General features: G+C 33.1%; 3 protein-coding genes and 1 non-coding gene across 12 annotated transcripts; all 4 read left to right on the top strand.

The window, feature by feature from the left end:
• The first annotated feature begins 399 nt into the window (after window positions 1-399).
• On the top strand, window positions 400-2,488 carry LOC108484556 (40S ribosomal protein S26-3-like). The gene is made up of 5 exons (XM_017788376.2): window positions 400-612; window positions 714-806; window positions 899-983; window positions 1,096-1,229; window positions 2,218-2,488. The coding sequence occupies exons 1-5, from the start codon at window positions 415-417 to the stop codon at window positions 2,287-2,289; spliced, it is 582 nt and encodes a 193-aa protein (XP_017643865.2). The 5' UTR covers window positions 400-414; the 3' UTR covers window positions 2,290-2,488.
• LOC128294595 (small nucleolar RNA snoR99) lies at window positions 1,989-2,091 on the top strand. The gene has a single exon (XR_008284903.1). It is a non-coding gene; the product is annotated as a small nucleolar RNA snoR99 (small nucleolar RNA).
• Window positions 2,489-4,364: 1,876 nt separating the features above from the next.
• On the top strand, window positions 4,365-7,950 carry LOC108484585 (pentatricopeptide repeat-containing protein At1g74900, mitochondrial). Of its 7 annotated transcripts, none has more exons than XM_017788423.2 (6): window positions 4,365-6,158; window positions 6,296-6,408; window positions 6,562-6,609; window positions 6,944-7,005; window positions 7,220-7,299; window positions 7,631-7,950. In XM_017788423.2, the coding sequence occupies exon 1, from the start codon at window positions 4,479-4,481 to the stop codon at window positions 5,886-5,888; it is 1,410 nt and encodes a 469-aa protein (XP_017643912.1). In that variant the 5' UTR covers window positions 4,365-4,478; the 3' UTR covers window positions 5,889-6,158; window positions 6,296-6,408; window positions 6,562-6,609; window positions 6,944-7,005; window positions 7,220-7,299; window positions 7,631-7,950. The 7 variants fall into 7 exon arrangements, with proteins under 7 accessions (XP_017643912.1, XP_017643907.1, XP_052885394.1 ...); XM_017788418.2 differs by having other exon boundaries at window positions 6,944-7,009; XM_053029434.1 differs by having other exon boundaries at window positions 6,296-6,414.
• Window positions 7,951-10,170: 2,220 nt separating this feature from the next.
• LOC108486540 (uncharacterized) lies at window positions 10,171-19,104 on the top strand. Of its 3 annotated transcripts, none has more exons than XM_017790650.2 (9): window positions 10,171-10,539; window positions 15,467-15,646; window positions 16,414-16,506; window positions 17,072-17,254; window positions 17,335-17,437; window positions 17,508-17,693; window positions 17,775-18,280; window positions 18,367-18,734; window positions 18,813-19,104. In XM_017790650.2, the coding sequence occupies exons 2-9, from the start codon at window positions 15,548-15,550 to the stop codon at window positions 18,874-18,876; spliced, it is 1,602 nt and encodes a 533-aa protein (XP_017646139.1). In that variant the 5' UTR covers window positions 10,171-10,539; window positions 15,467-15,547; the 3' UTR covers window positions 18,877-19,104. The 3 variants fall into 3 exon arrangements, with proteins under 3 accessions (XP_017646139.1, XP_017646138.1, XP_017646137.1); XM_017790649.2 differs by lacking the exon at window positions 10,171-10,539 and adding an exon at window positions 12,418-14,109 and having other exon boundaries at window positions 18,808-19,104; XM_017790648.2 differs by lacking the exon at window positions 10,171-10,539 and adding an exon at window positions 12,848-14,109.
• Window positions 19,105-19,710: the final 606 nt, after the last annotated feature.

Raw genomic sequence — 19,710 nt, 5'->3', positions numbered from 1 at the left:
AACTAGTTAGGCAACTAATTTCCAATTCAATCAGTTTGATCGATGTAATAGATGACCAACAATAATTAAAAAAAATTAAAAAAAAATTATTAAATCAGTTCAACATGTTCAACCTAATTTTTCTCGCAGATTTTTATTTTTAGGTTTTGAGTAGTTTTTGATTCAATCGGTTTAACTATTTTTTTGAACTAATATACCAATTTGTTCTTGGTCCAATTGGTTTGATCGATAGATCCAATCATATTCTGAGAACACTGATCATATCATTAAATTTTGATACAATCTAAGTTTAGGGACTAAAATGGATTAAGTTGCCAAATTCAACTGCAAAAGTGAACCAAAAAAAGGGTACAGCACCAAAGTGGACTGGTTGCCGAGTTCAGGGACTAAAATTTATATTATCCTTTATTTCAAATGACACTACTTAAATTTAACTTTTGGGGTACAATTCAAAACAACAAAAAAGTACAAAGGACTGAAAAAGAATTTAGGGTTTTCAGACTTCAGTGGAGAGATTCTTCGCCTTTAAATCTAAAACATTTTCTTGTCCAAAAGTCTAAGCTTTGGTCAGCCGGCAGAAGCAGAGAGCCTACGCTTAAATCTCAAGCAATGGTTAGATTTCGTTTCATCACTATTTTCTGCATCTGGGTTTTTACCAAAGCTTAAATCTTTTTCACAATACTGATCTCTCTAATTGAATGCTTTTTTTATAGACATTCAAGCGTAGGAATGGTGGCCGCAACAAGCACGGCCGTGGCCACGTCAAGTTCATCCGCTGCTCTAACTGTGGAAAATGCTGTCCCAAGGTACTTCACATCTGGTTTTCTTGTTTGGCTCCCTAGGTTTTCCCATGTATATGTTTCTATTGAAGTTATTTTCGGGGTTTGAAATGTAATAGGATAAGTCGATCAAGAGATTTCTTGTGAGGAACATTGTGGAGCAAGCTGCTGTCAGAGATGTCCAGGAAGCTTGCGTCTATGACAGTAATATTTTTATTTCATTTCATTTTCTTAATTATATTTGAACTTAGTTTCTTATTCTATGCATATATTTGGATTTTTATTGTTTGGTGATTGATTGGTTAATGTTCTGTAGCCTACACTCTGCCTAAGCTGTACGTGAAGATGCAATACTGTGTTTCGTGTGCGATCCACTCTCATGTTGTGAGGGTACGATCCCGTACCAACAGGAGGAACCGTGACCCTCCTCAGCGCTTCATTAGACGCAGGGTATGTCTTTTTTTATCAATTATTTGATGCTTTTTACAATGTTCTATTTTGATGTGAATAGAAGTTCCCCATTGCTTGCCTTGTTTGTTCATCATTTTATTGTATCCTATGATAAAAGCTTAGTAAGCATACAATTTAAGGGTATGCTTTTGTTATTGTGTAGTGTAGGGATGTCGGTGGAATGTGTGCTATTGAAATCCTATGTGTATATATATCAACCTATGGCCATTGTTAGAGTAGTGTGATAGGAGGGTATTTTTGGCAATTCATCAAGGACATACGCATCTGCCCCTTACAAGTTTTTAGTGATTTATGGATGAACCGGTTCCTGATACCTAATAGCTATTTGAATTACTTAGTCTGTTGCCTCTCTTGGTGACTTATTTGATCATTATGGGATGGAACACACCTTGAATCTAATAATACTGATATATTGGAGTCCTTCATAGGCAGGGTAGAATTGGAAACATTTTGCTGGTTGGCCATCATTTGGAGAACTCTCCGTAGTACTCTATAGCATGCAATTCTTAAAGGACTTAACCCTGCTCGTTCTGCTGATTATTTATCATTCGAGGGATTGAAAATGCCTCAAAACTTATATAAGAGATACGTGGAAGTCATTGGGAGATATTAGAATTTGGCTACACCCGAAATCTAGAGAGTCTTACTTTTCAAATGGTGATCCATGAGCATCTTTATAGTGGTTCTTTGCATTTTATTTAGGGACTGCATGTAATGCCCCTTTAGCCGAAATTTTAAGTGCTTTAGGGATGAATCGGTCCCTCATATGTAATATCCATCTGAATCACTTTGTCAGTTGCCTTTTCCCATGGCATGCTGATCATTATAAGATGGAAAATTTCTTAGATGTTATTATTCTTTTGACTTTGGGTCTTTGAGCGGTTTGCTTCTGTGACACTAATTGCCTGTTCTATGTTAATTTGCTTGTTTTCATTGTTTCTTAAATAAGTGATTTTTATTTTACCAGGATGACATGCCAAAGCCTGGACAGCCTGGTCAAGCTTCTCATCCGGGTGCTGCGAATCCACCTCGTGCTTAAGGTTCTTTGAGTTTCGAATGGATTTGTATTTCTGTTTTTTGTCTTGCTATAAAATGGTTACTTGAGTTATGTGAAACTTGGAGTTGTGTAGGAAGTTTTTGATCAAAATTTAATTGTGTCAGACACATTTTTGTTAAGCTATGAATTGTTGAGAAAACTAGTTGGAATCTCATTGTTTCTGCTTCACTTGTTCTTAAAACATCTCTTACCATTTGACATATTGCTCTTTATTTGACATGAAACTGTTTTACCCATGAAGTGTGGGTTGTTTGGGTATGATTGACCCCAATCAAAGTCGAAGCTTGAGCTTGACTGCACACTCAAAGTCGAATGCTTTGCTTGAACTCCACTTGGTAAGGAACATGTCTATTTCTTCTTTTCAGTATGAGCTTGTTTGAGTTTCAGTTTAACTCCATAAATGAGCTCAGCACGATAAGATAAGAAAAATGTTGAGCTATTTGAGCTTCTAGCATCTCTCCTACATACTTAGATTCACATATCTATGGTTCGGAATTTTCAGCATCAGTATAATTCCTTGGAAATCTGATGCGTCCTTTGGCCATGACCATGGAAGTCTGCCTCGATTTCATTGGAGACATAGAATGGTACTTGCAGCATAAACTGACTGCTGGTTTTTAGCAACAACATAAATAAACTTTATTCTTAAATGAAAGTATAATCCTATATGCATGGGGGCAAAGACCACAATAGATTTGATTTAACCAAATGGTAATTAGGGGTTTTCTTTCTAACATCCATTTCAGCACCATTATTTTGCCATTGCAGTGACCAAGGATTGTAAAGTAAAGAAACGGAATATGTACATGCATACATGCACACATGATGTAAATATATGTTATGAAAACCATATTATGCCTTTGATCAAGTTTACCCCATGAAACTGCTTTAGAGTTTTCCATAATGGGGGCCATAGCTGCAGATGGAACAATAATCCCTATCATTTATATGAAAACTGCAGAGAGCACTAAAAAAGAAAAAGAAAAGAGTAAGGACAGGCTTTTTTAGTTATAACCAAGTTTTTCGGAACCGGATTAGTGGCTGAACTCATTTAGGTCATTAAGTCATTGGTTTGGACTATTCAATTAAATAAAATTATTAAAAAAATATAATAAAAGATATTAAAAATTGATTTAGTTGATTTTTTAGTCCGATTGAACTTGGTCTCATTTAAAAAAATAAAAATAAAAACCATTTGCAAACGTATACTTCTGGCCTCAGTTTTTGTTCTATTTGTATTTTTGAAATTTAGTCCATCTATGGATTTACCGATTGTAAAATTTAAGGGTTACAGTATCACAAGTAACATTGTTAAGTGATTTTGTTAAATTTAAACATTTTTCAATTACATTTTTAATTTTTAGAACACATCGTGGAATATTAAAATGATATAATATTGATAGTTTGAAGATGTACTTATAACATTTTGAAGTTTAGGGACCAAATTGGAATTAAAGTTATAGTTTGGGGACATCTTATGGAATTAACTCTTCATGAAAAAAGAATAGAGTACTAAAGTTCAAAAGTCTTAACAAATACAGTGATTGAGAGCATAATTAAACCCTTTTGGTAATCACTCTCTAATTTGGATTTCTAAAAGAAAGGTCAAAATGTACTTTCATACCATTTAAATTTTAATTTATAAAATTAAAATTTAAAAATTAACCTCCTACTTTTCTTATCTAAAACTCGATCATATCGTTAATATTATGAGTATTTCTCATTAAAATCTGTGAACTTAGTGTATTGAATTTTAATTTATAAAATTAAAAATTAAAATTAACCTCTCCTACTTTTTTATCTAAAATTCGATCATATCGTTAATATTATTAGTATTTTCATTAAAATCATCAACTTAGTGTATTGATTAGACTGTCTTCGTATAACGTTACATATGATTAACAAAAAATAAACATATTAAGTTGATAAATTTTTGACAAAAAATAACAACAATGATGATGATTGTACTAGGATTTTTTAATTGAAAACATAGGAGAATTGAATTTTTAATTTTTGAAGCACAGGGACTAAATCTTAAATTCTGAATAAGTACAGGGACTAATAGAAGATTTTAACCTAAAAGAAAATGTTCTTTGGGTCTAGTTCCTTGAGAGCCCCTTCTTCATTTGGCCTTAGCAACAGCCATCGGCAATTCCCCGCCGCATAAAACGATGAGCACCGCCGCTACCGCCACCGCTACCGCCACCGCTACCGCCTCCGCACTCACCAACCTCATTTTGAAATCCACCAACAGACAGTCCCTAATCAAGTCTCTCATCTGCCCATCTATCCACTGGACTCCACTTTTAGTAAACACCATCCTTAAACATCTATGGAACCACGGCCCGAAAGCCCTCCAGTTCTTCGACGTCCTCCTCCAAAACCACCCCACCTACGTCCACTCCGCTTCCTCCTTCGACCACGCCATCGACGTCGCCGCTCGTCTCCGCAACTACACCACCGTCTTCACCCTCCTCCACCGTATGCGCTCTCTCCGCCTCCATCCCACTCCCAAAACTTTCGCCATCATCGCCGAAAGGTATGTCGCCGCTGGAAAACCCGATAAAGCACTTAAAATCTTCTTGTCAATGCATCAACATGGTTGTTTTCAGGATTTGCGTTCTTTTAATACAATTCTCGATGTTCTATGTAAAGCTAAACGTGTTGAGAAAGCATGGAACTTTTTTAAAATACTTAGAGGAAGGTTTCAAGCTGATGTTGTTAGTTATAATACAATTGCAAATGGTTGGTGTTTAATTAAGAGAACAAATAAGGCTCTTGATACTTTAAAAGAAATGGTGGAGAAGGGTCTGAGTCCAAACTTGACTAGTTATAACATAATGCTAAAAGGGTATTTTAGAGCTGGTCAAATCGAAGAGGGTTGGAAGTTTTTTCTTGAAATGAAGAAGAGAAGGTGCGAAATCGATGTGGTTACTTATACCACTGTAGTTCATGGTCTTGGTGTTGTCGGAGAGGTTAAAAGGGCTCGAAAAGTTTTCGATGAGATGGTTGATAGAGGCGTATTGCCCTCGGTTGCAACTTACAATGCTTTGATTCAAGTTTTGTGTAAGAAAGATAGTGTAGAGACTGCCATTTCGGTTTTTGAGGAGATGTTGAGGAAGGGTTATGTGCCGAATTCGATTACTTTTAATGTGGTGATCAGGGGGTTGTGTCATAAAGAACTAAGGGAAAAGGCTATGGAATATATGGATATGATGAGGGATAATGATTGTGGACCGAATGTGCAGACTTACAATATCGTGATTCGATATTTTTGTGATGCCGGTGAGATTGAAAAAGGTTTGGAGTTGTTTGAGAAGATGAGTAGTGAGAATTGCTTGCCAAATTTGGATACATACAATATTCTTATAAGTTCAATGTTTGTAAGGAAGAAATCTGATGATATGGTGGTGGCTGGGAAGTTGTTGATTGAGATGGTTGATAGAGGATTTATGCCTCGAAGATTAACTTTCAATCGGATTTTGGATGGACTTTTGTTGACAGGTAATCAAGGTTTTGCAAAGGAGATTTTGAGATTGCAGACCAAATGTAGCCGTCTTCCTCGACAGTTTAAATTGTGAAGCCTATTTCTATCTAAGTTTGGCATATCGATCCTTTGGATTGTTAATGTCATAGTGAAAAAATTCTTGCTGATTTTGTTTCACTTTCAACACTGATTGGAGGACCGTGAACTCGCTGCTCCTTCACGTGCATTAGCGCGTTTTAGATAAATTCCTTCTGTGGTGCAAAATTCATGGCATCTTTTAACAAAAACCTGTTTCATTTGAAATTTTGAATGCTGTGGGGAGAATATAAGGTTGCTTTGAAGCAATATTGCCATTTTTATTAAGGTATGTTCTGGTGACAAATTCATGAAGGTTACAAATCCATTTCTCTATGAGCTTTCGTTCTAGCTCATTTAGAGATGCTTGAACTGAACATTGATAATGATAAGATTAGTTTTTGAACTGTGATGGTTTTTTGTCAGGTTTGCGACCAGGTCTAAGTGCCTCGCTCTTGCTTTAGCTTTTACGAAGTTTTGCAAGCTTAATAAATTTTTGCCGATTAGAGGTGTTTATTCCATTCATTTGTGAATGTCAGGTACAGGTCTGTGTCCAACACTGTAATTTTTTTTCCAAATGTTCTTTTAGTGACCGTTTATCTTTTGAATATGATTGAGGTTTACTGAAGGCATTATTTTTCAATTTAGCCTCATGTTGTGTCCATATTGAAAACATTTTCGTGATTTCTTAGGTTGCTGCATCTTCTCTGGTTGCATGCAGCATGGTTAGAAGTTTGAAGGTTGGTCTAGTTATATTAAGTTTTGATAACTGTTGTCTGCAAAATATCCTATATATGAATCATACACCACCTTGTTTTATTTATTCTATTTATTGTGAAGATTGTATTTCCTTGAGTAGTTCAACATAGTTGTGTAAATGTATCAATGTAAATACTTAAGTTAACGGACAAGGTAAAGGAATTCTTATTTTCAACAATGTATCAGAGCATTTTCAACAAATAGTCCGTAGAAATTACATGGTTCTATTATAGTTTGTTGTTGGTCATCATGTTCATTCTTTGGAGTAAATATATCTTCGATTTTGTTTATCATATTATTGTATTCAATATGCAGGTTAACACGACTGAGAAAGATTACCAAAGAAAAAAGAACCAAGTTCTTATCAAAGATTCATGGTCGGTATGCTCTCTTCCTTTGAGTGTGTTTGTGTGGTGTAGCAGAGGTTCGGGATCCCATGTGCTTGTTATATTCTATATAATACCAGGAAAAATATCGAGACAATGGTCAAACTAATGTCTGTTATTTTCTTTGTGTTTGAGTTAACATGTAATCATTTCTGTTCGTCTTTGTCTTGAAATCTTATCTCCTGAGTTTTGTTTTGATATTTAGGTTGCCTATCGGCTTTTATTGAGGGAAGACAGAAGGGAAACAATGAGAAGCTAAAGATTACACAAAAAAATTAGATTAAGGTTAGGATTTAAGCTCATAGCTCTGCCTGGACCATTTGATTAACTTGTGACAACATGCGATTGAAGATGAACTGCAAATTTTAGGATTTAGGCTCACATGCAAGATTGAGAGATGATATCTTTGCTTGCAGTGTGCTTAAGTCATAGCCTTTGCACTGATAGTGTGAGTAAAGGTTGGATTTAAGTTCATTGCATCTTGAGCTATGGATGATGATGGTCCATGGTTCATATACAAAGTTTGCATATTACCAATTATTTAATATGTCAAAATTTCCCTTTCAATGTTATCATCCTGACCTTGATGCTGAAATTGCATTTTTCCTTTTAACAGGTTTTATCCAATAATAGTGTCATTGTCCGAATAATTCAATCTGTATTTCTCCTATTCTCCAATGAGACCTTGGTTTAATAGCAATGTTAAGGCTTGGGATCTCAAGGTCGAGTCTCTGTGAGGGTTCTCTTTCAAATTTATTTTGGTTTAGTTAGTAATTCAGTTGAGGGTTCTCTTTCAAACTTATTTTGGTTTAGTTAGTAATTTAGTTTAGTGCTTGTAATGATGGATTCTATTAGAACTGTTGTGACTTTAAAAAAAATTGGCTTGTGTTCGAGGATGAGTTGAATTATGATGCCAAATTTTGGTTTGATGCCATAGATTGCTATTTTTGACTTTTCTATTGTTAATTTGATTTTATTTGTGGATTTGTCTAACGTTTGGAGACTAATTTATTGTCAATCCTAAGAGTAATTTCAACAAAAGATTTTATTTACCAAATATAAAAAAATTAAAATATTAACTTTGTTAATTAGGAAATGATATTTTTAAACAATAAATATTAATTTTACTCTAATTTTGCCAATTTTGTTTCTCTAATAACTAAAGTAGGAATGATGAAATGATGAAATAACTTGATGACTTTATACAAACCGTAAGTGAAAAAGTAAGTATGTAATTTTAAAAATAATAATAATTATAGGTGGAGAGGATAAAGAAATTGTATTAAATCTTATTAAATTTGTGTTTAACATTTAGATATGTGTTTTTTTAATTCTTTTATTTAAAGATTACATAAAAACATAATCATAATAATATCAATTATTGTTTAAAAGAAAAAGTATACATATTTTCTAATTGAGTTGGTACTTGGTTCCGTCTAGAAGGAAGTTGGTTTCACAGTGTCAGGAGGAATAATGTAAGATCGAGGTGGAACTTGGATTCTTGGATTTAATAAATAATTGGGGAGTTTGCTTTGTTTTTTATGCTGAGTCATGAGGTATTCTGGAAGAGCTGTCTCTTCTAATTGAGTGGGGCTATAATAGTGTATAAATTCAATTTGATTGTCTTGAAGCGGTTATGGCTATCCAGGAGAAGTCTTCTGAAGGGTCCAATTCAAATGTTTAAGCAGGAACTGATCATTAGACACATTTCTAGAGAGGATAATCAAGGAACTTATCATTTGGTCAAATTTGTCCAACATAAAACTTATGATTTATGCTTGTTTGAGACCTCCTTGTTGGAGGGGTTGATCTAGTTTATGTAATTAGTTTATTTATTTTACTTTTCACCAAAAAATTAAAATATTTAAGTAACATATAGAAATTAATGATTTTAAATATAATGAAACAATTTTTATATTTGCTATCTATTAATATTTTAACTAACAATATTTTTAAATGTTATAATGTTTAAGGTCATTTCGATTACATTGAGTTTTAAAATTAGACTCCATTTATTTCATTGAAAATAACTTCGAAAAATGAGTTTTAGAAAATGATTTACTTTTCTAGAAAAACTAATATTTTCCGTGTTTGGATGAATTTGTGTAAAATATTTTCTATTGCTTGATGATTTTTTGAAAATATTTTATAAAAGTTGTTTTCAATTTAAAATCATACATTTGAGATTTATGATAAGTAGTGAATTGATTACTAAGTGATATTAATGTGAAATTATTGTAAATAATGAATCTTCATGATGTTAAGGATTAATTTGTAAACTTTGTGAAAGTTATAATTGAAACAAGAGAAGCGATATGCATGAAAATTTGTTATTTGAAATAAGATATTATAATGAATTATTTTATTAAAGTGCTTATATCGTGAAAAATAAATTACATTGCAATAGGGACTAAATTGAAAAATATACAAACATTTAAGTGTGAAACCATTTAATATGTGAATAAAGAAATTATGATAAAAGTTTAATGAATGTGTTATGAGATGATGAAATATGCATAAAGTTTTGTAAAAGTGAAATTATGGAAAAATATGGAATTTTTATGATAATAAGGACTAAATTGTTAAACTTGAGAAAATACATAGAAATTTGATATGTGAAACAAAATATTGAGATAAATTATATGATTAATAAATTATATGATTAAAGTGTAACAAGAAAGAAAATTGATTGAATATGGTTAATTAATAAATATTGAACTTTTATGATAAAAAGGACTAAATTGAAAAATTATGAACGTTTATAAGAAAATATTTGATAAATGAATAATATAGTAGAGAATTTAACATCCTAGTGTTTTGACTCGATGTTCGAGTCAAGTATGAAAGTTTTAATGTGAAAAAGCCTTATCGGTTTAAAAATCTTATGGAAAAAATTTAATAAGATATTTTATAAGGATAATTTTATGTTGATTAGAAAATTTTTACGATAACATTTTATTTTACATAAATATACATCGAAAAATATTGAAAATATTTTCCACGAGCCTAAACTGCAAAGTGAAAAGAATTTCTTTTAAAATTATTGTTGAAAGATGAACTTCCTTTTGGTCTAATTTTATTTTTAATTTAATAAAATTTAATTATTTAATAATAATTAAATAAAAATAAAATAGGATGAACATTCTTTGACAAGTCTTGATCATATCAATGTTGGGCTTTCAATAATTCTTCCTTAGGATTTACTATTATTATACTTACACATGGCACATTTCTTACTATTTTTTATCTCATAGGATAATGCCACGTCATCATCCCTCCCAATATAGGGGGAGAGTTAGGTGTTGGTTCCTTCTCCATTTCTGTTTTTAGAATGGATTAGGGTTTTTGATCATTGATTGATTTGTACAAGCATGTCTTTTTTAGCTTTAGATTGAGACAAAGAATCAAAGATGTTGTGCTTCTTATTGTTCTTGTTCTTGCCTGAATCCATTGCTGTAAAAGCAGAAACAGTGTTCAGGCAAAGCAATATAGAGAAAGAAGAACCAATTTGGAAACTTCCTTGAGGTAAACGATTCTCTCTCTCCCCTGAAAGCCAATTTGGTAACATACTTTAAATTGGCTCTCAAATTTGTAATAGCTTGATGTTTTTGTGTTCAAATTAGTGTTATTGTACCCATAAAAAAGGACAAACAAAAATGTTCCTTTGATTTTGATATTCATACTTTGCTTATTTGATTAGGTTCCTTAATCCTCATTGCTTTACTGTGCACCGATTTACCTTTCGCCATAATGTCATTTGTGTTGGTTAAATTTATTACATTGTTATTGTGTTAATGTAAGATGTAAGATTCCCTGTTTTAGTTCCTGGAATTGGTATATTAGCTTAGATTTAGTACATTGTTACTGTGTTAACCTATTGAGTTTTTAATATGAGCTTAATTTCATAGAGTATTTGAGTAGGAATCTTGAAACTTGGTCCAAACATGGGGTTTAACTTAGTTGTTTATTGTGAGTAGTGAAATTTAGTGGACCAAAAAGGTAAATAACCCAAGTCCTTCAAATTTGAGGTTTAACTTAGTTGATCCTTGTGAGTAGGAATTTTGAAACTTAATGGACCAAAAAAGTAAATAAAACTTGGGTTTAACTCGGTTGATTCTTATGAGTAGGAATGTTGAAATTTAGTGGACCAAAAAAGTAAATAAAACGAGTTTTTAAACTTGGAGTTTAATTTAATAGGTTCTTGTGAATAAGAATGTTGAAATTTAGTGAACCAAAAAAAAAATAAAACTTGGGTTTAACTCGGTTGATTCTTGTGAGTAGGAATGTTGAAATTTAGTGGACCAGAAAAGTAAATAAAACAGATTTTAAACTTGGAGTTTAATTTAATAGGTTTAATAGGTTCTTGTGAGTAAGAATGTTGAAATTTAGTGAACCAAAAAATAAATAAAACAAATTTTTAAATTTGGGATTTAACTTAATTGATTCTGGTTGTTACTTTTAAAATATGATATAAAATCGAAATTCTAGCATATGCTATTATTAGAAGTATTTACACATACACATGTATGTAGTGGTGAATACCTTGTTTGGTAGGGCAACAAATTTGTGTCAAAGTTGTGCTTAGACTTCCTTCATTTGGTTTATTAATATGATTATTTGAACACACTCGTATTTCAATTTACGTTAATGCCTTATTTGGGAAGGCAACAATGTATTGTAGCAATTGTGTCTAGGTTTAGTCCATTTGATTTATTAATATGATCATTTGAACACACTAGTATTTCAATTTATAATAATGCCTTATTTGAGAGGGCAACAAAGTATTGTGGCAATTGTGTCTAGGCTTAGCCCATTTAGTTTATTAATATGATTATTTGAACACCCTTGTATTTCAATTTATGCTAATACCTTTGGGAGGGGAACAAAGTACTCATGGTAGTTGTGTCTAGGTTTAGCCCATTTAGTTTATTATTATGATCATTTGAACATGTCCGTATTTTAATTTACGTTAAATTAAATAACACGTATATTGAATAAATTCTTAGAAATTATCGGTTATGGATTAAGAAAAGTTTAGATACGAAACGTATTTCTCAAATAATTAAGATTAAATCGATCGGAAAATTAAGAATAGACTAAAAAAGTCAAAAGGGTTTTAAAAAAATTTGAAAGTGGACGAAGTGGTACAATTTTTTTTTTTTTTTTTTGCATTTTCCATATCACTTGTTCACAAATAAGACAAGTAGTTGTTACTAACACCAGAGAATCCCATTGAAATAAATGCACTTTATGGTTATATTTAATAATAAAAAAGGTATTTACTTTTATAGTTAACCATGTAATTTGACTTAATTATAATTAATGGCCAAAAAGGAAGAAATGGTTAAGAATACTTTAACTGTGCTATTAATATAGGCTATGTTTTTATTCTAATATGGCAATATGCTGACCTATTATTATGACCTTTTAAACATTTTGACCAATTCTCTCTTTGTCTCATTAATGACGAAGAATACATTTTTTGTTAAAGGAAACTCAGCAACTTGGTAAAAATCCATATGGTGTTTGCTTTATTTTGATACTTTCTATTATACTGCAAGTTGTATTCACCTTTTGTTCCTCCCCTTAATTTTATCCTTTACATTATTTTTCTCTTTTTTTTCTAATCCCATTTTTGGTGCTTCCTTTAATGGGGGTGGGGGGAGATTTTTTTCTATTTATTTCCATATTTGAAGGGTCTTGGCCAGATATTTCTCTTTTTGTGGAAGGACCTAATACTGTTGACTTTTCGAAATTCTTATTTCTTCAATTATTATATAGATTGATAGTGAGGCTTTTAGCGTATACAAATAGAATAAGATTTTTATTACATTTCTATTTAATTTAATGATTAATTTTACTAATTTGTATAAGCATATCTCTAATGGTACATATATATCTGTTCCTAATCACTCACACAAGGATTAGTCTAATCAGTAAAGAAACTGATATGTTACTCAAATTCAAGCAGATAAGGATGTATTTAAAATTTTTAAAATTTTTTTATATATTTGGAAAGTAGCAAAATTTATTAAACACTAATAAAAATATAATATTTTAAAAATCAGAACAACATAAAATTTCCTTCTTAGTCAAAATTTAATCTTTTAGGGAAGTGCTGGAAGAGTGAATCATGAATCATGAATGCACCTAAGATTTATATAATTTTTATATATGTCAACTCATGGTTTTAATATGAAATTTACAACTTTAATTGTGTAGGGGATAGATAATTTTCCTTATTTTTCTCCTATGTCTCTTTTTAATACAAAAATCGAATTTTTTTCATGTTACCAAACAAGTCCCAACATTATGCTTAAAATTTCAGTTACACCCCAATTTTGATTCTATATAAACATATTTGTGCTTACCAGAGTCATTCTGAAGACGACAAAAAGATTTCAGGGGTACACACTAGATGTCAAAACCAGTTTGCAACATATGTTTCAACTACGTCTGTGGCTGTTTTTCTTTTCATCTTTGTGCCATCTTTGCACATGCTTCTACTTTGTCAACACTTCTTGATGTCTTTTTTATCATTTAAACGGAAAAACTTGTCTTTGTTCTTCTGCCATTCTTATGTTCTTTGGCTTTCCTTAAAACCCCTTTAATTATCTCATCATCTCTCTCAACACCATGCCATCAGTTTTTTTTCCCTTCAATTTTTCTCTGTAATTTCAAAGTTTTGTAGATGTTGGTTTTCTCTTTGGTCTGGTTCTGAATTTTGTAGATGGAGCATTTGAAATGTTGAATGTTCTTAGGTTGTTTTAGAGAAAGCTGATCTTTTTTTGTTTCAGAATGGAATATTTTCAAGAGTGTGTGTCACCTTCTTCCTCTTTGTCTTTGTCTTCTACTTCATCTTCTTCCCCTCTCCCGCACCCTTCATCACCTTCATCTTCTTTATCCTTCTCTTCTTCTTCTTTCTCTTCATCTAATCCCCATCCATTGTCAATTGATACTGAATTATGGCTGTTGTCTGAGCAAAGAACCCAGGAGATACTTTGTATCATTCAACCTTCTTTGGTTTCTGAACAAAATCGACAAAATATTATTGCTTACTTTCAGAGGCTAATCAAAGGTTACTATGGAATTGAGGTAAACTTAATTTTCCTTCATATTTTTAGCCGTGGTTGTGTAAAATGGTCTCATTTCTGTGTGTTGGTGCTCCTTGTATAACTGGACAAATTCTAGAAATTGTTGGTTCTTGCTTTGTCAAATGCCTTTTTAGGAGAGATGACTTTTATGTGAACGTTACACCTAGGGAAGTTCAATTCGAAAGTTTTCCACATTGAAGCATAATAAACTAGCCTCTGAAATCGGTGCCTTCATAAAAGATTGCTCTGTCAAATGCCCTTTTAGGAACATCTTTTGGTTTCAATGCGTAATGTTTCTCTTCAAGCATAATAAATTGTATGTGCTTGATAGATATGTGTTGTACCCATTTTAATGTTTAGCCGGAATAGAGATACCAATGGCTGTGAAACCATGTTATGAGTAAATTTTGCTGGGTTCTTTCATGCAGTGAGCACTGAGCATGTATATACTCTGCTTGTGAGCATGGATATCAAAGTAATTTACTTGATACTTTAAAAGGCAGAGAGTATCTGACAAATATTTCTTGTCTCATACAGTTGTAGCCTGAAAGCAACCAAAAGTGAAACCCAAAATCACAGGGATCTTTTAGAAGCATAATAAACCAAGACTTATTTTGTTCAGTCTTTTGGATAAGATTTCACTAGCTTAATGCTACTTAGTGTGTATGTTTTATGGTCTGCCATCTTTTGGTAAGAGAAAGGCAGCTTGCATAGCTTTGGATTCAGGTGCTGCGATCCAATCGTTGTTCTGCCTTGAGGGATTTGATACTGAACCATCTTCTAAGAACTCTTGTATATACACAGGCATCAATGTTTTAAAAAATTGTAGTGTCGTCTCAAGATTGTTTTTTGGTTGGACATAGTCATATAGCTATTTGTTTCTTTAACTTTTAACACAATTTGGCATCAGTTCTGGAACCTAATAGGCAGTCCTTTTAGTATCATTTGCGAAGCACATTTGGATTAAAGGCATACACATATGTGCAAGCTTTTTATCAGCCCTGATAAATGTATAAGTTGCTCCAAAGGCACCATGACCTTGTATGGCTTGAGGTGTAAATAGAAAAGTGCAAATCTAAGTGAAGAAAGGTGCATATTCCTATAAAAATCTAATAAAGACGTGGCAAAAGTTAAAGGAAATGCATAACCACTATAACTTATGGGTGTTAAAGCAGTTGACTCCCACCACTTGGCCGAGCTCAAGTGGTATTGATAAGATTCAAGGTATGAGCCATAGTAACTTCTATAGGCTCAAAAGAAAATAATCATTGGAGTGGTCAAGGTCAGTTCGTTTCAGTAATTATATACCTTTACATTTTTCATTCCATTGCAGTTTTACCGTCCCACACACTTTTCAGGTGTTCCCATTTGGCTCAGTTCCGTTGAAAACCTTCCTTCCTGATGGAGATATTGATTTGACTGCTCTTAGTCATCAAAATATGGAGGAAAATTTGGCAAGATATATCTGCGGTATCTTACAACATAACCAGCAGAACTCTGAGGTTCTAGTACAGGATGTTCAATATATTCGTGCACAGGTATAACTCTTTCTGATTGATTTTATTCTTTTTTTTTTTTTGTGATACCTTGTAATTCAATTAAAGATATAGTTAACTTCCACTTTGTTACTTTGCATCTTTCTTGAATTTGGCACTTATCATTTTTCTTTGCTTCCCATGGCTGTTTAGTTGCCGCCAAGTTTGAAAGATGCCCAGAGGTATGAGAAATTTAAGAATGAGATATGTAGGATTGCTCGTCATAGGTTAGCAAGTTAACGTAAGAGATGATCCCATGCCTTGGATCTAAAACTTGTGTAGTATATTCCATTTATGAGCTTGATATCGTTTCATGTGTATGAACTAGATAATAGCAGCTGTCGTCAAGTACATCTAAAGGATTGTGTTTTTCATCTGATTTGTTTGTTTCCTTAACTTCACTTTTATTGGACATAGCATCGAAACTGCATCCCAATGCTAATCGATTAAGGTAGCACCCTTTTATAACTTTTTGTCACGTGTAAAAATTTAAAAGACGTTCCTGAAATGTAGATAACGGAAATTAGGGTAGCAAAAGACTAGGTGCTTAACTGATATTGAATAAAACCACCTAAGTCATATGCTGTTTGACACTTGGCACCAACTTCTATTTGTGCTATTATGCTGCTAGTAAATTTTCAGCTGCATCTTTGTCGTTGTTCCCGTGCAGTTAAATGGTATTTATTGCATATTAGTATTTGTACGTAAGCAGCAAATATGGCTTAAAATCATCTTGAGCTCATTTCGGTTATTTTGGAATTTGATTTCAGGTTAAAATAGTGAAATGCACTGTGAATGACATACCAGTGGACATCTCTTTCAATCAAACGGCTGGTCTATCTGCACTTTGCTTTCTGGAGAAGGTATCATCTAATCCTATCCGACATTGATATGTTTAGAATCCGTTTCCATTCCAAACATTGTGGATGTGGTAATCATAATTCATATAATTCACATGATGCAAAAGATGATTCAAAAGTATAATTCTAAATGGTACATTGTTTCATTTTCTGGCATTAAATTCTAAGTAGTTTGATGATCTTCGTTTGGTATGTGGCGTTTTATCCTTTTTGTTTTCCATATCACTACTAGCCGACAGAAGTGAATTTTAGCTTTTCCTCTTTTTTTCCCCCTTATATTTCATTCATTTCTAAATCCTTTAAGATTTTACCAGATTTAAGAGAAATTAATGTTTCTTTAACAATTATATTTGTTTGTTTGTTTTCATTTAATAGAAATTAATGCTTTGGATTTAGTCTAAAATCTCCCATTTCACCTTTTCGCACACTGTTGCTTAAATTTACTGCTGCAGCCTTGAGGAATCCCCAATCCCATCTCCATCACTTTCCATGCATTATTTCCTATAGCAATATCAAGGGTGGCAAGTTTAATTGACACATGACTTCTTTTGAACTGTTTGTTTTTCAGGTTGACCAGCTAATTGGAAAAGATCATCTTTTCAAACGCAGTATTATTTTGATCAAGGCCTGGTGCTATTATGAGAGCCGGATCCTTGGTGCACACCATGGCTTGATTTCTACATATGCATTAGAAACAATGATTTTATATATCATTAATGTCTTTCATTCATCCTTATTTGGTCCACTAGCGGTAAGTTATTCCCGATTAGCATTTTCCCTTATTGTCTGCAAAAATTTGGACAATGAGATCTTTCTATAATTTGTTTACAGGTCCTTTATAAGTTTTTGGACTACTATAGCACATTTGATTGGGCAAATTACTGCATTAGCTTAAGTGGTCCGGTTTTGGTATCTTCCCTTCCAGCAGTTGTGGGTAAGTAGTGCATTATTCTTGGTTCATATAAATCTAATTTGTTCACTTATCATTTCTGTAATCTTTGCAGCTGAGAGTCCGGAAAATGATGGAGATGAACTTTTGCTTAGTAGGGACTTTTTGAATCATTGCAGAGTAGCATATTCCGGTTCAATGCAACCACTTGAGATTGCGCCCAACGTTTTTGCCGTCAAGTATTTGAACATCATTGATCCTTTGAAAGAAAGCAACAACCTAGGCCGAAGCGTAAGCAAAGGTATTTCCAAAAAGTGAACAGGGTTTTGATAGTTCTGAATTTTTACCAAAATCATTAAGCATTTGTGTTTTTCCCTTTCAGGTAATTTCCATCGAATTAGATGTGCCCTTTCCTTTGGGGCCCAAAGGCTCAGCGAAATCCTGATGCTACCGGGTGAAAACATGGGTATGGCACTTGAAAAGTTCTTTGTTAATACTTTGGATAGGAACGGGAGAGGACAGAGGCCCGATGTACAAATTCCTGTGCATGCCTTTGGTACTGGAAAATCCGAAGTTTGTGATCTTAGTGGAGACTATAACGGTTACTATAACGGACTACTATATAGCCAATGGTATCATAACTATGCATTGAACCTTCCTTACCATCCAACCGCTTTATCATCGTCATCATCTTCTCAGACACATAGATACAGTGCGTGGGATGCCTTACGGCGGCTTGTTAGGTGCAAACGCAACAGTTCTTACCGTAAGGGCACGAATGTATTTATCCCAAGACCACCATACTCTCATCCTAGTGCTCTTCAGTTACCAGCTGCTACATATGGTGCGACAAAGTCGAGAGGAACGGGCACTTTTTTCCCCGACATGGTATGTTGTTTTCAAATGAGAGATCTACTTGTTTGCTAATTGATGACCTGAACTGAAAAATTAAGATGGTTGAATATTTTTTGCAGAACCATCCGTCTTATAGAAAGATGCAAGCAAGCATAAGTACTAGAAATTACGTGTCTTCTAATCCCGGTCTGGTGCAAAACCCTCCGAAAGAAACTGATCCCATTGGAGACAACGGTGGAAATGGTGACAGTCATGATTTTGACCTTTCGACCGAACAATTCCCTCATCTTCCAACCACCGAAAGGACCATGATAACCCATCAATCTATTCCACCTGCACCAAAGAATCCACAGGCTGAGAATCCCTCCCAGTTCTTACCGGTTCTCCAATTTGGTAACATTTATGAGTCTTCATCCCCAATGGACACATATTCACCTCTATGCGTGCCTTCAATTGAAAAGCAAAAGGACTTAAGCGAGTTTGACAGGTAAAGCATCATAGAAAACTCGAGCCATTCATCGATTTTCATTTTTCCCCTTTGTTAACTGGTAACCCCGTAGTGCAGGACTATCACAGAACCTTTCCAACTGAGAGATAACAATGACTTCCCTCCTTTAGTATCAATGTGAACCGAGTTTTCAGAGAGATTGCAACTGCAAGTTGATTGAACGAACAATTGACATATCCGAGCTTAACATGTTCTCATGAGATTTTCGCCGCTGCTGGTAGTACCATAGGTTGTAGACACAGTTTTGTAAGTTAGAGGGACATAACCAAAGATGGACTTTGTTTTATCAAACAGTTATAAATCCTTCTTATATTTCAATTGCGATATAAATTTAAAGTTTGATTAGCAATTTTGATGGGTGCATGATACTGTGTATGAAGATGAGTTGTGGGTAATGTGGACATGAATATACACGATGAGTTCCCCATGCATATGCAGCGATGATTACATGCATCTTTGGTTATGTGTTTTCATGCTTAAGTGAGTTCTCCCACCCCATGTCTGTCATCCATTTTAAACTTTTTATTCGGATCATAATTTAAAATTTTGATTTGATTAACCTGAATTTAGACATGATTCAATCCAATTTTGGTATAAAAAATCAACCATCTAAACTCGTTTAACTTGAAATCATAATAATCTAAACTTTGAAATAATCTAAATTTAGAACAACTTGAAATGATTTTACCAAATAATACAAAATGACTCATTTTGAATGGCTAACTATGATGATAAAATTTACAATGAACTCAAAAGAGTCGATTATTCGAGTTTAAAATAATTTAAAATGATTTGAAAACTGTAAAAGCTGATAGGATCCAAGTACACACCATTAAGGAAATAAATAGCTTGGAATTGTCAATTGTTAGGTCTATTACATTAACAAACAACCCGAACAAAATAATATTCAGTATTCAACAATCAACCAGTAAAAAATTAAATGTTGATATGTTAT

This window comes from Gossypium arboreum, chromosome 6 (genome assembly GCF_025698485.1).
Source record: "Gossypium arboreum isolate Shixiya-1 chromosome 6, ASM2569848v2, whole genome shotgun sequence".
NCBI classification, from domain to species: Eukaryota; Viridiplantae; Streptophyta; class Magnoliopsida; order Malvales; family Malvaceae; genus Gossypium; species Gossypium arboreum.
Note: the sequence above shows the minus strand (reverse complement) of the source record. Positions and strands in the feature narration are given on the sequence as shown.

What these genes read in the sequence shown, in the direction of transcription:
- LOC108484556 (XM_017788376.2), top strand. Translation starts at nt 415, where the DNA reads ATGACACTACTTAAATTTAACTTTTGGGGTACAATTCAAAACAACAAA. An exon ending in GTGGAAAATGCTGTCCCAAG is followed by an intron (nt 807 to 898) that starts GTACTTCACATC and finishes GAAATGTAATAG; the next exon opens with GATAAGTCGATCAAGAGATT. An exon ending in AGCGCTTCATTAGACGCAGG is followed by an intron (nt 1,230 to 2,217) that starts GTATGTCTTTTT and finishes TTATTTTACCAG; the next exon opens with GATGACATGCCAAAGCCTGG.
- LOC108486540 (XM_017790648.2), top strand. Translation starts at nt 13,813, where the DNA reads ATGGAATATTTTCAAGAGTGTGTGTCACCTTCTTCCTCTTTGTCTTTG. An exon ending in GCACTTTTTTCCCCGACATG is followed by an intron (nt 18,281 to 18,366) that starts GTATGTTGTTTT and finishes TATTTTTTGCAG; the next exon opens with AACCATCCGTCTTATAGAAA. An exon ending in GACTTAAGCGAGTTTGACAG is followed by an intron (nt 18,735 to 18,812) that starts GTAAAGCATCAT and finishes CCCGTAGTGCAG; the next exon opens with GACTATCACAGAACCTTTCC.
- LOC108484585 (XM_017788424.2), top strand. Translation starts at nt 4,479, where the DNA reads ATGAGCACCGCCGCTACCGCCACCGCTACCGCCACCGCTACCGCCTCC.